This window comes from Tupaia chinensis, unplaced genomic scaffold, assembly GCF_000334495.1.
Source record: "Tupaia chinensis unplaced genomic scaffold, TupChi_1.0 Scaffold000013_1, whole genome shotgun sequence".
NCBI classification, from domain to species: Eukaryota; Metazoa; Chordata; class Mammalia; order Scandentia; family Tupaiidae; genus Tupaia; species Tupaia belangeri.
The window spans coordinates 1,185,751-1,203,003 of NW_006159443.1; the positions used below are offsets into that span (position 1 = coordinate 1,185,751).

Below are 17,253 nucleotides of genomic sequence, written 5' to 3' on the forward strand. Positions count from 1 at the left end.
CCTTGTGGTAAGGGGGCCAGATCCCACATGGCTGCCCTGATGGGCATCTCAGTCCTGGCATCTTGAGAACACACCAGGCATGTCCTAAATCCTGACAGGATGGAGAAGGGACTGTGGCATGACCATGCCCTATTGAGGGGTGCTTTTTCCCTCTCTCTGGTGAGCACAAATGCCCTCTGGCAATTATATAGCAATCAATAAAGTAGCTAAAACAATTTTAGACAAGAAGACTAAAGCTGGGAAATGCATTATCTGATTACAAGACTTACTATTATATAGATAATGCAATGAAGACATCAGCAGTGTTCGGCCAAGTGTGTAAGGAACGAGATCTCACATGGCCTGAGTGGCTTGAAAAACACACAGGGTGTGTGCTCCAAATCCTAACAGGCTGGAAAAATAGAGGAGAAGGGATGGTGGCATGACCACGCCCCACGTGAGGATGCTTACTCCATCCCTATCTGTCTGTGTCTCTCAGATGAACACACACACTTCTGGCTAAATAAATAAATAAATAAATAAACAAGCAAGCCTACATATATGCTATATTCTGACACTACTCCAAAAAAGGCAATGCTGCATGTTAATAAATCAATCTCAGCAACAGCCCTGAATTGTCTTGATCAATAGCCTTACATAATTTTTTAAAACAATAAATATATATATTTTGGGGGCCAGCAGGTGGCATGGTGGTTGAGTGTGCTAGACTCCCACATGGCTGACTATAGCTCTAGTTCGGACCTGGAGGCTTGCTTTCTCACTCTCTCTGGTCAAATTAAAAAATAACAATAACAAATAAAAATAAATAAATAAATAATTCTTTTTCAAAATACTTAGTTTTTGTTTTGTGTTCTTCTTTTTCAGGCCCTAGGTCTTGAAGGCAAAGTGATCATATGTATAAATTTTATTCAGGGAAAAGGTAACATTTTTACTACTCAAGTGACTGCTTTCATTTATCTTGCTTTAAGGATGAGATAAAGGATACATTAGAATATTGAGGTATAACTATTTCTATGTAATTTAAAAACTGTACAGTGTTTTGCAATCATTTTCCCATTGAGTCATTGCAATCTACGATTACTTTAAATAATCCTTAAAGTGCTCCTGTAAGAACAGTAAGGGACACCTCCTGGCCATCTCTAAACCCTGAAAGAGATGCAATGATTCTATCTTTATAGCCTCCACTATTTTCCAAGGTGCTTAATTAATTTTCACATATTTTAAGATCAACATCTGTGTGCTGTGGTATAAAGACTAGGAGTTGGGCTGGGAGTTAGAAAATCTCACAGAAGACAACGTGTTTACCCCAGACTCAGTATTCTCATCTGTAAACAAGGAGATAGGATTGGGTAATCTCTAAGGCTCTGTCCATCTCTAACTCTTACCTAAGGGACCCTCTGAATATAAAATTTTACTGCCTATAGTGCTTATTATATGAACCCTTCAATGTCTCTTTTTCTTTTTAAATGCAACTCACTAATAATACATTCTATATTCAGCAAGCAGTACATCAGTACTCCAAAATGTAAGATAATAAATTGACAACCTATTATTGTCTTGGAGTAACATCTCTGTGCCCCTGGTACATAATTAACTTTAATCTATGTTAATTGCCTGCTGTTAATAAGATTGACTATGTCTACTGAATTCTCTTTTTGGAGTCCACAGCCTATAATTATACCGAATATGCAAGAAATGATACCTAGTTGTGAGCTGTGAACCAGTAGGTGTTCGTAATTATTCACTGCCTAAGAGATCATAGGACTACCATATATCTTCCATTAATTTTCTCTGTGACCCTGGTCAAATCATTTAACCTTTTTGAATCTTACTTTCCTCTTCTACAAAATGAGTAAGTTCAGGGGAAGCAGTGGTTTCCAAATTGTTCAAACAAACTTGACTAAGAATCTTTGAGGTTTCATCCCCCCATCTCTAAAATTTTCTGATTTTATAAGCCAACAAAACTTTAAAAAGGAAATTATGAGGCCAGCCCCATGGCCTAATGATTAAGAGAGCAGGATCCCACATGGCCAACCATATGGTTCAAATCCCTGCCTCAGCAGCTTGAAAAATATGTCAGGTACATGTATGTGCATTCTCTAAATCCCAACTGAATAGAGAAATGGAGGAGATGGGATCGTAGCATGATCACATCTCACTGGGCAAGGCCTTCTCGCTCTTCCTCTCTCTGTCACTCTGTCTCTGGTGAGTTCACATGCACTCTGGCAATACAAAGTAAATTAATTTTTTTTAGTGGTTTTTGCTATAGGGCATGTGCACTTGCCAGAAAGAGAGAGAGAGACAGAGAGACAGCAAGCAAGAAACCATCCCCCAGGGGGGATGGCCACACCGCAATCCCTTCTCCTCTATTTTCCTCTCAGGATCTTGGGCACACACGCACACGCACCTGGCGTGAGTTTTAAGCCACCGGGTCTGGGACTCAAAATGCAGTCAAATACGTGGGAGTCCAGTGGCATAGCCATTATGCTAACTGCTGGTCCCAAAGTAAATTAATTTTTGAAAAGAAAATTATGGGGCCAGCCAGTGGCATGGTAGTTAAGGCAGCTGGATTCCATGTGGCCAACTATGTGGTTCTTGTCCCAGACCCTGTGGCTTAAAAAACATGCCAGACACCATGTGTATGTGCCCAAACCCCCCAAAGGAGAAATTGAGGAGAACAGATTGCTGTGTTATTATTATTCACCCATGGAGGGGGTGCTTTCTCACTTTCTCTCTCTCTTTTTTCTCACTTTCTCTCTTTAGCAAATGCACCTTCTAGCAATTTTTTAAAGAAAATTATTAAATAATTCTTTATGTACATAAAACAGTAATGTGTAGTGATGTAAAATCTTAATAGAACCAGAGATAAAAAGTAAATTTCATTATCTTGCAAACACTACTTAAAAATTATCAGATATTAAGCCCACAACCTTGCTGGAAGCAAGAAACTTCATAAACTATCCACTGATCATGATAAAACTATTTCAATATGAGATCCGTAATATTGCTAATGATGTATCTAATAAAGTACATAGGTCTTTTTTAAAGTTAACTATTATTAATAACGTGTAATGAAGTCCAGAGACAAAGAATTCATATCATTACCACACAAACAAATCGAGACCTCACAGGCCATGGCCTAGCTATGCTGCCATCTCCGCTCCATCCACTGTTTTACTTGAGGATGAGCGAAATGACTCCACCATTCTGATTTCAGCTGCCAAGTATGTAAATATCTAGGTTTGCAGGGTCATATACAAAGGATGATAATGTTAAAGGCCTATATTCAATTTTCCCATAGAATGACTATGATTCATTTGTATTCATGTTGTGATTAGTTAAGAAGAAACAAATAAATAACATTTTTCTCTTACCCGGCAGTGCTTTTGACAGCTTGGGGGCTTACATTAATAAGTTTATCAAGACCTTGTTCTCTGCTAAAACAAAATAAAACAAAAGGTCAAATTCAATGGGAGTTCAGCACACTTCATGACTGGCCTGTTTTGTTTTGTTTTGTGGTTTTTGTTGTTGTTGTTTTGGACAGCTGAAAACCATTCAATGGGATCTTAGTTTAAAAAAGTAACAAGTTTATTGAGTTTCCGCTACTATATATATATGTTACCATCTTTTAACCCTGAAAGCAACTTGAACAGGTAGATATTACCAGTATTCCCCTTATAAGTAAACAAACTGAGAGGAATTAAGACACTCCCCAATAGCAGATACCAAAGCAACTGAGGATGAATCAAAATTGAAACCACAGTAAACTGGACCCCAAACTCCACATTCATTCTCCCAACACCTTTCCTTTCACTCATGTTCATAATAAGCCCTGACATCTGCACAGTGATTTTTCACCAGCATGATTGTCATAATAATTCTGTGAGAGGTAGCTTGATATGATTTTAACTTTTGCTCCAGTGTAAAATGGGTCTTAATTTCTCAAGAACAGAAATAAATTCAATAGCATGCAAAATATTATAATCAAGTATAACAATATTATTTGTGCAGTTTTCTCATGAATAACTTAAATATCAATCCTTAAATTGTGAGAGAGTAGAAAGCCAAAATCTTTGGTTTATTTAGTTATAATTTATTAGCTACAAATTTACAGTTGTAACTTAGGTATGTTGTTGATGTGTTCAAAGAAATTGCTCTCATTGTAATCTTATAAAATTACCTTTAATATTGTCATTTTAACAATATTTTAATAAAATAAATGGACAATAATAAAAGAAAAATTTATCTAGCATTATGACAAATTAATTTGCTCTCATTTTAAAAAATGTCTTTTGCAAAGTAATCTTTTTTTATATATATATAAATTGGTAACTTGCTTGAGAGTCTTCAATAATAATAATAAGCTTACCTTTTGTTTGCCGAGGGGGTCACATTGGTTATAGTGTCTGAATGTTGCTTCCTAAAAACATGTTGTAAGTTTCAATAACTGCCAAAGTCAGCTAAATCAATATTTTGTACCTTTGTACATTTTAAAATGATTTACTTTATTTTATTTATTATTACTTTTTAATTTGACCAGAGAGAGAAAGGGAAAGTGAGAAAGTAAGCCACCAGTTCCAGGACTCAAACCACAGTCAGCCATGTGGGAATCCAGTGCCTTAACCACCACACCACCTGCTGTCCCCACTTCGTATATTTTTTAACCTTAATGTTGACTTAAATGATTATTGCCAATTTATAACTTCATTACTTGAATTTTTTTCAAAGTCCTATGCAAAAGCAGGTGACTACTATCAATTCATTTTTCACACACTTTTGTATATATAAGAATCTAATTTAGTTTTAGTCTTGTGTCTTTCAAGTCAATCTCAAAGTAGGATTTATTCGTAAACTGTTTTTTTTCTATATTTGTTTAGTAGAATTACAGTAGCATGTGGAATGTTTTTTGATATTATAATCAGCAAGATAAAAATATAAAATCATTCATTATTTCCCTGTTTTTCTTGGTTTCCCCTTTCAAAACAAAAGAACAGAAATAAAAAGGCACTTATTTTATGAAGTTATTTTCTAGGTTATGCAGGTAATATAAATAAGAATACATAACATTGATGTACTTCAAGATAGTAATTACATCACTCCAGAATCACAGTTCATGCAAAGCTAAATCATAACAAGCAAGACTTTAGATTATACAGTTTATGACTTAATTCTAAACACTTAAATAGGTGTTCATAGCTCTAAAGACATACTGCTACTGAGATCTCATACTAACTCCAACACCCAAACACCATGACAATAAGCCTAATCTGACATAATCTATTACTGGACAAATCATTATATATCCTGGAGAGAGAGAAAAAAAAGCATTTGTCATTTAATTAATCATTGGGACTGATAAACTCATTACATCATGCACATAATCCTCCCTTCACGACTGTACATGCCTGTTAATGTAACAGGATGTGCCTTAGATAAAACGCTCATTCTATAAAAGACAAATGTCATCCTTTGCATTCTTTATTATTTATAAAAACTAGATGCAACTTTTAAAACTCCCAATTTGGGGAATAGTTTGATGGATAAACAATAAAAGAGAATGAATAAATGATGAAAGAAGAGAAAAGGAGAACTTGTCATCACATGAAGACCTTCAGGCTGATGAGCTCTAGGAAATTGTTTTGGGGTGTTATTTTACCCCACGAGGAATTCCAATTTCTTTGAAGGAAATGTCAAGCATGGAACACAAACCATAGCCCAGGAGGGATCATCCTATATTCTGAGTAGTTCTCTCTCCCCCAAAACCCACAGTGATAGAGCCCTGACGGACAGCTTGTCAACTAGGTTTCTGATACAGAAACGGTTATCTTGGGGTCTCTATGGTAGGGAAATGCTTTTATCATATTTTTAAAGGGTGAATAAAAAGAAAAAGGAGAGATAGAAAGTTCCATAAGCCTTACCCTTGGTTGGTTCTGGTTTCAGGAGTCACTCTGATGAGGCTATCAAGACTTTGACCACTTCAAAAACATAGACGAAATAACAAGGTCAGTGGAAGATTTATAATAAAGTTGTCAGCATTTGTTGAAACTGAGAAATAATTTTCCTTGTAAAAATATTGATTCAAACATCATTTGAGTGGGTTGGGGCTTTTCAGTGCTATGAATATATAACTTAAACTATAATGGTATAGAAATAATGAATCCTACCTAATGTTTTAGAACATTTTTGATGCACTAGGCACTATTCTAAGTGGTTTACATGATTTACCTAAGTAAATCCTCACACCAATTCTCTTTTTTTTGGGGGGGGGCAAGGGGAAAGGTTTTCACTATAGAGCATGTGTACTCGCCAGAAAGACAGAGAAAGAGAGACAGAAAGCAAGAAATCACCCTCCAGGGAGGATGGCCATGTTACAATCTCTTCTCTATTCTCCTCTCGGGATCTTGGGCACGCACGCACGTACACCCAGCATGAGTTTAAGCCACCAGGTCTGGGACTCAAACCGTGGTCGACTACATGGGAGTCCAGTGACATAGCCATTATGCCAACTGTTGGTCCTGATCCTCACACCAATTTTATGACATAGGAAATATTATCCCAGTTTCACAGTGGGCAAAATTGAGAAACAGAAATACTAAGTAATTGCTCCACAAAACTTTAAATTCTGTAGGGCTAGAATTTAAAGCCAAGTCATCTAGCTCCAGAATAATTACATATCACCAATCAACTTATTGGAACTTACTGAGTTAGTGTTGAAAGTGTCTAGGAGTACCCGGTCCACTCACTTTGAGGCTGAGAAAACTGAAACCCAAACAAAAGTGACTAGTCTGAGATCACCCAGGCAAGAGGCGGAGAGCCACGCCAAATGCATTCACTACTTGTACACTGCATTCTAATTCTCTTTCCCATCTACTGTACCATACCTTCTGCTTAAGAAAAAATAAATCTGGTGACCAGCAGATGGCATGATGGTTACATTGCTAGACTCCCACGTAGTTGACCACAGTTCGAGTCCTGGACCCAGAAGCTTAAAACTCAGGCTGAGTGAGTGTGTGTGCATGCCCAAGATCCCAAGAGGAGAATGGGGAAGTGATTGCAGCATGGCCATAGTATAGTCCCTGGGGGGTGATTTCTTACTTTCTGTCTCTCTAACTCTCCAGCAAGTGCACACAGCCCATAGCAAAAAGATAAATAAATAAATAAAAAGAAAGAAACAGAAAAAGAAAAAAGAAAGAAAAGAGAAAGAAAAAGATAAAAGGAAGAAAGAAAAAGAAATCTGTTGGGTAAATTCTTTCTATAAGCTAACTGGTGTATAGCGATTGAGTGTATAATAAATAAATAAATAATGTTTTAAAAAGAAAAATAAATCAATGGATAAATATGTCCTCTCCATTCCAAGAAAAAGCTATGGACCCAATTCATCAACAGTTACCTTCATTCTATCAGAAATTAATTGACCAGCATCTTCAACATTTCAGATATGAAATAGTCAGGGTTACATGACTTTTTTTGAATGACCATTGGGTTCAGCACCAATCAGCTGAGCTGCTGATGTCATCATACTTTCAAGCATTTGTTAACATGAAACGAAAAAAGGAGCTTCTTCGACCTTACCCTTCCACAATTTTTCCTGTTCTTAGATTCACTTTGATGAGGTTATTAAGGTCTTTAGAACTTTAAGAAAGAAACAAACAAAAAACATGATAAATAAAAATGAAATTAAATCAATAAAGGGAATTTGTGCACAAGAGGAATTGTACTACTGTTGTAAGAAAAACTAATATAGTACTAGTCTACATACTTAATTTAGAAGAGTAAAAATACTGGCCTTCATACAAATCATTATATGAAGGCTTAGTTTCCCATTTCCCCTCAAAACCATAAAATTGAGTTTTGTTATTGTTTTTGTTTTTTAAAATGCTTATTTTAAAAAGCAAAAAGTACAGAACTTTTTAAAAATAGATTTAGAAACAATGTAAAGATTTTACAAAAACTCACTCCTGGCCTCCCTAATCACACTTTCTAATGATATAGCTGTAAATTATGTTTCCTTAATAATCTCCATTTCCATTTTTTTATTTTGTTTTAAACTATTTTATATTCATTATTTCACTTTATCCTTACAATTATCAAGTGACAAAGATGGGACAAACACGATCACATTCTATAACTAGAGAAGCTGCAGCTCATTGTTTAAGGTGTTTGCTCAAAGACATCCAGGTAAGTAATGAGATTCAGACTTTCTGATTCCAATCTAAAGTATTTTTCACTCATCTGAGTGTCACAAATTGATGGTAAGGGGTAAAAAAGAGAGATAAGACAAAATCCTCACCCTTGGTTATTCTTGTTTACTTCAGGGGTCACTTGGGTCAGATTGTCAAGGCTCTGGCCTCTTTAAAGCATTGAAAAAATAGTGGGGTTAATAGTAGGTTCACAGCAAGTGGGTTCAACTATTCATTGAAACTTAGGAACACTATAAACACTCATTGATATCAGATGAAAGAGTTGAATATTGTAAAGGTGACTGCAGAAGTATCAGAAATTTATAGAAGGGGCTTCAAAAGTGTGTGGAAAAAATGTAATTAAAGTATGAGCTTATTGGGGCCAGCATGTAGCATAGTAGTTAAGGTGCTAGACTTCCACATAGCTAACCATGGTTTGAGTCCCGGACATGGATGCTTGAGAATCACGTTGGGCACCTGTAAGTGAGTGCCCAATGTCCCAAGAAGAGAATGGAGCAGAGGAAATTATTGTGTGGTCACCCCCTCAGGGGAGTGATTTCTCACTTTTCCTCTCTGTCTCTTTGTCGTGAGTGCATGCACCCTATGGCAAAAAAGCCTGTGTATATTTTCTTTTAGTGCAAATTTAAAATCCATGAATAGTATTTTTCATAACATGTATTTTTTTTTGTTTGAACTTTTTGAAGACCCACTCTCTCAGACATCCCTGAAACTCACTGAGACTCAGTGAGGATAATATTTTAATCTTGGAATCATTTGTTTACTAGCAAATCTTGTACTAGTTTTCTCCCTATTTTTATGCATTTAAGGCTATGCTGTTAGCCTTGCAAGGTACACAAAATACTTTTGTAATAAGCTATATATTTGTCTCACAGAACATTCCAGAAGTCCCAGCCTCTTAATATTGACCTCTTGCATGTTGTAGAGTTTTAAAATCAACTTTGGAGAATCACATTTGGTAAAATTGACATTCATTGACAGATTTTCTATCACAAATCTGTACTGAGATAAATGTAGCAATTTGTTAATATCTATGCTATATAACCTGGCATCTGTTTCTGGTACATATGACGGTGTGGCAGAACTACAAATTCTGACTAGTCATATTGGCAATAAAAATACAAAGATCTATAGAGTTCTAAAGTATTCTGAAATGTGATTAATGTAAAACTCCATGCAGTCATTGAAAACACTTGAGTATTTTATTGTTACTCATTGGTATATGTCTGCTTCCGATCTTCATGGAATTTTGCTTTTCTTATTGCCTCTACATGTGTCTTCCACTTATGCAGCTCCAGCAAATGCTCCCTCATCAACAGGGGATGCCACACAGGGGAAGGGACAGCCACAGGAAGGTGCTCGCCCATTATGTTTCTCTATACTCTGTGACTTGACAGATCATGTCCAACGGTCTCTGAGGATTTATCTGTACACCAAGGTACAGATATGAGAAACAGCCAGATACTGACTCAAGTTTTTACTTGTGTCCAAATATCTGTGAATATAATACCCAGACTAAAGGCAGCAATAAAAATCTGGGCTTTCATCATGCAAATCATAAAACAATTTACCCCACTCTACTCTAGACTTCCTTTGTTGACGTTTACCTAAATGAAGCAGGTGAAGTTTGAACGTTAGCTACAAAGCACAAAAATCCCATGATTCTACTTCCAGGTTGGAGTATTCAAAAAAATGACATAATGGTCAGCATTGTAATTCGCCCCTTGGTGTTGGGTGTGGCGTTTCCTTTCACTACTTTCAAGACTTTGATCCCTTTAAACACTAAATAAAGCATGTAACTGTACAAGGTTATTTAAGTTTTATAGTTCATCATATCAATAAAGAAGAGTGGGTTGTTGGAAACGTCATGATGCATTTTTGCATAGAAAAAAATAGAAAAAATACTCCATGACTTTTCTGACAACCCAATAGTAGAGTAACCTACTAATTAATGTAATAATGTAAGATAATATTTGCGTTTAACTATGTGAAACAATGCCTCATGGTGTGTATATCTTCAGCATTTATTTGTTCTTTCCATCCACAATAGATTTTTTTAATAATTATTTTAACTTTTTTTTTTTAATTTGACCAGAGAGGGACAGAGTGAGATAGAGAGAGAGAGAGCCAGAGTGAGAGAGAGAGAGAGAGAGAGAAAGTGAAAAAGAAAGCCGCCAGGTCCAGGACTCAAACTGCGGTCAGCCAAGTGGGTGTCCAGCATCTTTATCCATCACATTACCTGCTGGCCCCAATCCACAATAGTTTTGGAAAACACACTATGGGCCAGACTCTGCTCAAAGTTCCAGAACAGATGAGAGCAACATAGACACAGGGTAGGCCTCATGAGGCTTCCAGTTTAACTTGGGCAGAGTCAGACAGTATTTAAATATAATATTTAAATGTAAAAGTAGATGCCACAATTTTAAACAACAATACATGCTATGAAAAAATCCAAGTGCCTGCTGCCTAGAGGATAAGGGAGGTGACATATCTATAGGCAGTGTCAGAAACAACCTTGAGAAAGCAGCAACACAGGAATAGAGAATCAGGAAGTCGGAGCGGCGTATGTAGAAGCCTGAAGGCAGGAATGAGCTTGAGGTAGAAGAGTTGCATTTGGCTGAATATTATCGCAAAAGTAAAGGGCTATCAGTAGGTGTTAGAATTTTATTCTACCCGAAATGGGAGGATGTTGAAAGTTTTTAATAAGGAAAGGAGTAACATCTGGTTTTATTTTTTAAAAATATTTGTCTCACAGAACATTCCAGAAGTCCCAGCCTCTTAATATTGACCTCTTGCATGTTGTAGAGTTTTAAAATCAACTTTGGAGAATCACATTTGGTAAAATTGACATTCATTGACAGATTTTCTATCACAAATCTGTACTGAGATAAATGTAGCAATTTGTTAATATCTATGCTATATAACCTGGCATCTGTTTCTGGTACATATGACGGTGTGGCAGAACTACAAATTCTGACTAGTCATATTGGCAATAAAAATACAAAGATCTATAGAGTTCTAAAGTATTCTGAAATGTGATTAATGTAAAACTCCATGCAGTCATTGAAAACACTTGAGTATTTTATTGTTACTCATTGGTATATGTCTGCTTCCGATCTTCATGGAATTTTGCTTTTCTTATTGCCTCTACATGTGTCTTCCACTTATGCAGCTCCAGCAAATGCTCCCTCATCAACAGGGGATGCCACACAGGGGAAGGGACAGCCACAGGAAGGTGCTCGCCCATTATGTTTCTCTATACTCTGTGACTTGACAGATCATGTCCAACGGTCTCTGAGGATTTATCTGTACACCAAGGTACAGATATGAGAAACAGCCAGATACTGACTCAAGTTTTTACTTGTGTCCAAATATCTGTGAATATAATACCCAGACTAAAGGCAGCAATAAAAATCTGGGCTTTCATCATGCAAATCATAAAACAATTTACCCCACTCTACTCTAGACTTCCTTTGTTGACGTTTACCTAAATGAAGCAGGTGAAGTTTGAACGTTAGCTACAAAGCACAAAAATCCCATGATTCTACTTCCAGGTTGGAGTATTCAAAAAAATGACATAATGGTCAGCATTGTAATTCGCCCCTTGGTGTTGGGTGTGGCGTTTCCTTTCACTACTTTCAAGACTTTGATCCCTTTAAACACTAAATAAAGCATGTAACTGTACAAGGTTATTTAAGTTTTATAGTTCATCATATCAATAAAGAAGAGTGGGTTGTTGGAAACGTCATGATGCATTTTTGCATAGAAAAAAATAGAAAAAATACTCCATGACTTTTCTGACAACCCAATAGTAGAGTAACCTACTAATTAATGTAATAATGTAAGATAATATTTGCGTTTAACTATGTGAAACAATGCCTCATGGTGTGTATATCTTCAGCATTTATTTGTTCTTTCCATCCACAATAGATTTTTTTAATAATTATTTTAACTTTTTTTTTTTAATTTGACCAGAGAGGGACAGAGTGAGATAGAGAGAGAGAGAGCCAGAGTGAGAGAGAGAGAGAGAGAGAGAAAGTGAGAAAGAAAGCCGCCAGGTCCAGGACTCAAACTGCGGTCAGCCAAGTGGGTGTCCAGCATCTTTATCCATCACATTACCTGCTGGCCCCAATCCACAATAGTTTTGGAAAACACACTATGGGCCAGACTCTGCTCAAAGTTCCAGAACAGATGAGAGCAACATAGACACAGGGTAGGCCTCATGAGGCTTCCAGTTTAACTTGGGCAGAGTCAGACAGTATTTAAATATAATATTTAAATGTAAAAGTAGATGCCACAATTTTAAACAACAATACATGCTATGAAAAAATCCAAGTGCCTGCTGCCTAGAGGATAAGGGAGGTGACATATCTATAGGCAGTGTCAGAAACAACCTTGAGAAAGCAGCAACACAGGAATAGAGAATCAGGAAGTCGGAGCGGCGTATGTAGAAGCCTGAAGGCAGGAATGAGCTTGAGGTAGAAGAGTTGCATTTGGCTGAATATTATCGCAAAAGTAAAGGGCTATCAGTAGGTGTTAGAATTTTATTCTACCCGAAATGGGAGGATGTTGAAAGTTTTTAATAAGGAAAGGAGTAACATCTGGTTTTATTTTTTAAAAGATCTACAGAACTTCATTGTGTGTAGAAAAAGGAAAATGACAACTACTGTCTTTAAAAGTTCCTAGAAAGCACACACTTATTAACATACACACTCTGCACATACTCTCACATACATACAGATACACATGTACATCCATGTAGTTACATGCTCATACACAAGAAAGCACACAGGTATACTTGCACGTATACTTATGAACACACAGACATCATGCACTTGTATGCAATCACACATATGTACAGCATATACACATGCACACACTCATATACACTTAAATATACATACCCTCATGAACACACAAGCAGACATACAAATGAATGCACACAAACATTTGTATGACTGCATACACATATGTGCTAACATAGGCATGCACACAATAACATTTGAAGAATAATAGAAATGCTTTCTTTAATAAAAATTAGACAGGAAGGGCCAGCTTCATGGGTTGGTGGTTGAGGCAGCAGATCTTCCATAGCTAACTGTGTGGTTCAAGTACTGGACCCAGTAACTAGAGAAACATACCAAGTAGCATATACTCAAAATCCTGAAATGAAGGTAAGATGGAAAAATAGGGATTGCAGCATGATTATTCCCCATGGAGGGTGCTTTCTCTTCTCCCTCTCTCTCTGTCTCTCTGTCTCTCACTGGCAAGCACACATGTTCTTCAATAAAAAAAAAATTAGAAAGGAAAACATGGATTTTTTTGTGTGGAAAGTTTAAGTAAGCTAAGTATTTGAATATTATCTAAATCATTAAGAAAGCATAGTTTACATGAATGTCTATTTTTATAATTACTTGTATCTCCTATGTGCCAGGTAGGAGACTATTGTGACCTTTCATTAAGATGAGTAAGTTGAGGCCTAGGGACACAGCAAGTGACAAAGCCAAATATTGAACCTAGGTCTTTCCAATGCCAGGCTCACTTTTATCACCTCAGGGGACTGTCCTGAACCATTCAGGATACCAAAAAAGTCAATAAATTCTTTCCGATATGTTGTACAAGCCTCTAGTTCACTGGGTCACTGTGTTCTCAACCATGCCACAACTCCAAGATTGGGACAGTTTTGTCAAGCTGTCAGTGTTGTCAAGTGCACACTAGTTTTCCAGGGAGCTGAACCCTCACGCTGCCAACCAGGCCTGCAGGTGTTGGTGATGTGATTTATAATCAACGAGCAATATTATATGGGCCAGGATGGTGGTGCAGCTATCGTGCAGTCTCCACGATGCTGGACTCACATGGGAAGTGAGTCCTGGGTTTGTGTCTTAAGGCCTCCCTATACACACCAGGTATGTGTGCACACCTAGGATCTAGGCTGGCTGAGGTTGGAGTATGTATTGTAGTGTAAAGGCTCTGTCAGGGATGCCTCTCTCTCTCTCCCCTTCTCTTTCTCTCATGGAAGAATAAATAAACTTAAAAATATTAATAATAATAATAATGTCTACTGAATTAACTGAATGGAAAGAAGCTCAAGAGAAACCACCTGGAATTATTTGGTATACTGTTGTCAGCAACATGCTAATAAGCTTAGTATTAAAAATATTCCTCTGGGGCCAGCAGGTGGCATGGTGGTTAAGGTGTTGGACTCCCAAAAGTCCGACCATGCTTCCAGTTCTAGCCCTGGTGGCTTGCTTTCTCACTTTCCTTGGCTCACTTTCCTTCTCTCTGTGTGTCTCCCTCTGGTCAAAATAAAATAACAACAAAAATAATAAATAAAATTAAATAATTAAAAAATATACATTCCATCTGTTTTTTAAAAAAATAAGAAGAGGACATAAAATGTCCAGAATTACTTGAGAATTCTTTTAACAAAGTATGCTCTGTTAATTTTTTCCTCTTTCTACACACAACACACTACATGTATATATGTATATCACACACAAATACAGTACTAATGTATACAGTTCACATACATACACATTAACATGTACTTCTTATACATCCACATGCATTATATACACACAATACCTATATATATATACATACACTATTTATACACACATACACTTATCTATACACACATTTCTTACATATATATATATATGCATACATATATATACATACTTTCATATACACACACTACAGATACACACATACAATTAAACACATTTACTCATGATATATATATATGTGTGTATATATATACATATATATATACACACATATGCATAACATAAACACACATACATAAAAAGAAATAAATCATTTAGCTCAGTAAATAAGATCAGAATTCCATTTAATTTCTCAAAATAACTTGATAGTAAACTTTGCCCAAGAATAAAATGCAAGAGATGTTTGTTTATTGCTTGTACAGAATTGTGTAATATCCTGTGTTTGGTGGGGGGGGGACTCAGTTTTGGCTTGAATTTCAGTTTGGTCTCCTGAAGACAAGCACTTAGAATTCTAATGTATTTATAAATGCCAGACAAAGGGTGAGGGGGACTTTTAAATGTCTTACCTCTTGATATTTTTATTAGTTTCCTGATTCACTTTAATAAGTCCATGGAGGTCTTGTTTTCTTAGAAGAAGGAAATGAGTTTTACTAAGTGTCATTAAAATAAAATACTATTCAAGTGAATAATGGTTGAGAAAATAAGAAATGATAAACAAATTTTACATATCATAAAAAAATTCTAAAAGCTCTAAATGCAAATATAAATTTTCCTCTTAGATCTTGAACTGAAGACCATTTAAGATTGCTTGTTTGTTAATAAGGAATTTTGTTTTTCTCCCAAAACATATAAGTATATATAAGCCTTGTTATTTAAAAAAAAATAAAATTTGCCCTCACATACATCTTGTTAGAGCATCCCGAAAGAGCAGCATTGACATAATAATGTAAGTTAAATGAAGTTTTGTACTGAATACAGACTGAATATAATTTCTTTGCAACGAATCAGAAATACTTGCCTAATCTGTTTTTAAATAATAAGAATACTATTAAGAATAATAATTTAATAATAATCACTTAACAATATTATAATGGTAAAATGAGAATTTGTGCCTTCATATAAACTCGTGCACCCCTCAGCCCAAGCCTTTTTAAATACCATTTGCCTCAGAGTAGATTGTGGTAAGGAAGAAATAAAGAGCAAGAAAAATTACCTTACACAGTAGGAAAAGTAATGATTCACTTTTAAGGGTGACACATGCCACCCTATTAAAATGCTAAAGGGGGCATTAGCTAAACTCAAAGGGACAGTAGAGACAGCGAAGCATGTGACTGGGTACTGCTACAAGTCAGCCCAGCCTGAGCTGGAGATGCAGTGATTATAAGTCCTTACTCCCTGGGCAAGGCCCTGCCCTGCCCCTGCCCTGGCTACCTTCTGACACCATCATCCTTACAGAAGTTGAGAAGGGATACAGAGGTTGAGCATTGACGGGATGGGGAAGTGTGGTGTTATCTGCTGAAGATATTTTGATCAACGGGTCTGGGGAGAAATGTGCACATATCAAAATGATCTCATTGTAAGCCAAACAATATGATTGAAAGTATATACAAAAAATAAAATAAATTAAAAAAGGAAAAAAAAAAGTTGATTTAAGGGTACTTTAGTCAAGGCTCCCTCTAGGCTGTCTTTCTTAGTTTGGAAATCCACTTTGAAAATGTTGTCAAGACTGCATTCTTCAGATACAATAAATTCAATTCAATAACTCATCTCTAATAGTCAAAGTCCAAAATTGGGGGAAAAAGTTAACTCACTATTGAACATTAAGACAATTCTTCAAACATAAATGGTTTTATTGGTAGAAAGAAGGTGTGGTTATATGGTCCTTCTTCATTGTCCCATTCTGTGCCAAGATACAGTCATGAAACTGAAAGACCATATCTTTTTATTTTCTGGTTGATCAGCAGTTAAAGAAACAAGAATCGGAGACAGTATTAAGTCTTACCCAGTGGTATTTTCATTCCTTTTGAGATTCCCTCTGATAACATTGTCAAAGTCTTGAATGCTTCAGGAAAAAAAAAAAATATTTAGATTAGTTTCAAAATGTTCTCATAGTGGGACCAGCAGTTAGCGTAATGGCTACCTTGCTGGACTCTCACGTAGTCGACAGTGGTTCGAGTCCTGGACCTGGTGGCTTAAACTCATGCTGGGCACGTGTGCGTGCGTACCCAAGTTCCCGAGAGGAGAATGGAGGAGAAGGGATTGCAGTGTGGCCATCCCCTCTAGGGGGGTGATTTCTCGCTTTCTGTCTCTCTGTCTCTCTCTGTCTGCCTGGCGAGTGCACGTGCCCTATAGCCAAAACCTCTCCAAAAAAAGAAAAAAAGAAATGTTCTCATAGTATTAGATACACATATCTTCTATATTCTTGATGATTAGTTCAAGGGAAATTTATATATATATATAAATACATATGTAGGTATGTATGTATTTTTTAAAGAGGTTTTCCCCTTAGGGCATGTGCACCATTTAGTGAGAGAGACAGAGACAAT

The 17,253-nt window shown here is 36.4% G+C and overlaps 1 protein-coding gene across 4 annotated transcripts in view; it reads right to left on the reverse strand.

Moving 5' to 3' along the window:
- The window catches only part of SCEL (sciellin), a 130,726-nt gene that overhangs the window by 31,655 nt on the left and 81,818 nt on the right, over window positions 1–17,253 (reverse strand). For 3 of the 4 annotated variants that reach the window (XM_027769758.1, XM_027769757.1, XM_027769755.1), the window contains 7 exons: window positions 16,710–16,769; window positions 15,274–15,333; window positions 8,291–8,350; window positions 7,573–7,632; window positions 5,919–5,975; window positions 4,370–4,420; window positions 3,375–3,437 (listed from right to left, as the gene is read on the reverse strand). In XM_027769758.1, coding sequence (XP_027625559.1) covers window positions 3,375–3,437; window positions 4,370–4,420; window positions 5,919–5,975; window positions 7,573–7,632; window positions 8,291–8,350; window positions 15,274–15,333; window positions 16,710–16,769 — 411 coding nt within the window. The remainder of the gene's footprint in view (window positions 1–3,374; window positions 3,438–4,369; window positions 4,421–5,918; window positions 5,976–7,572; window positions 7,633–8,290; window positions 8,351–15,273; window positions 15,334–16,709; window positions 16,770–17,253) is intronic. The other variant, XM_027769756.1, reaches the window with a different exon arrangement.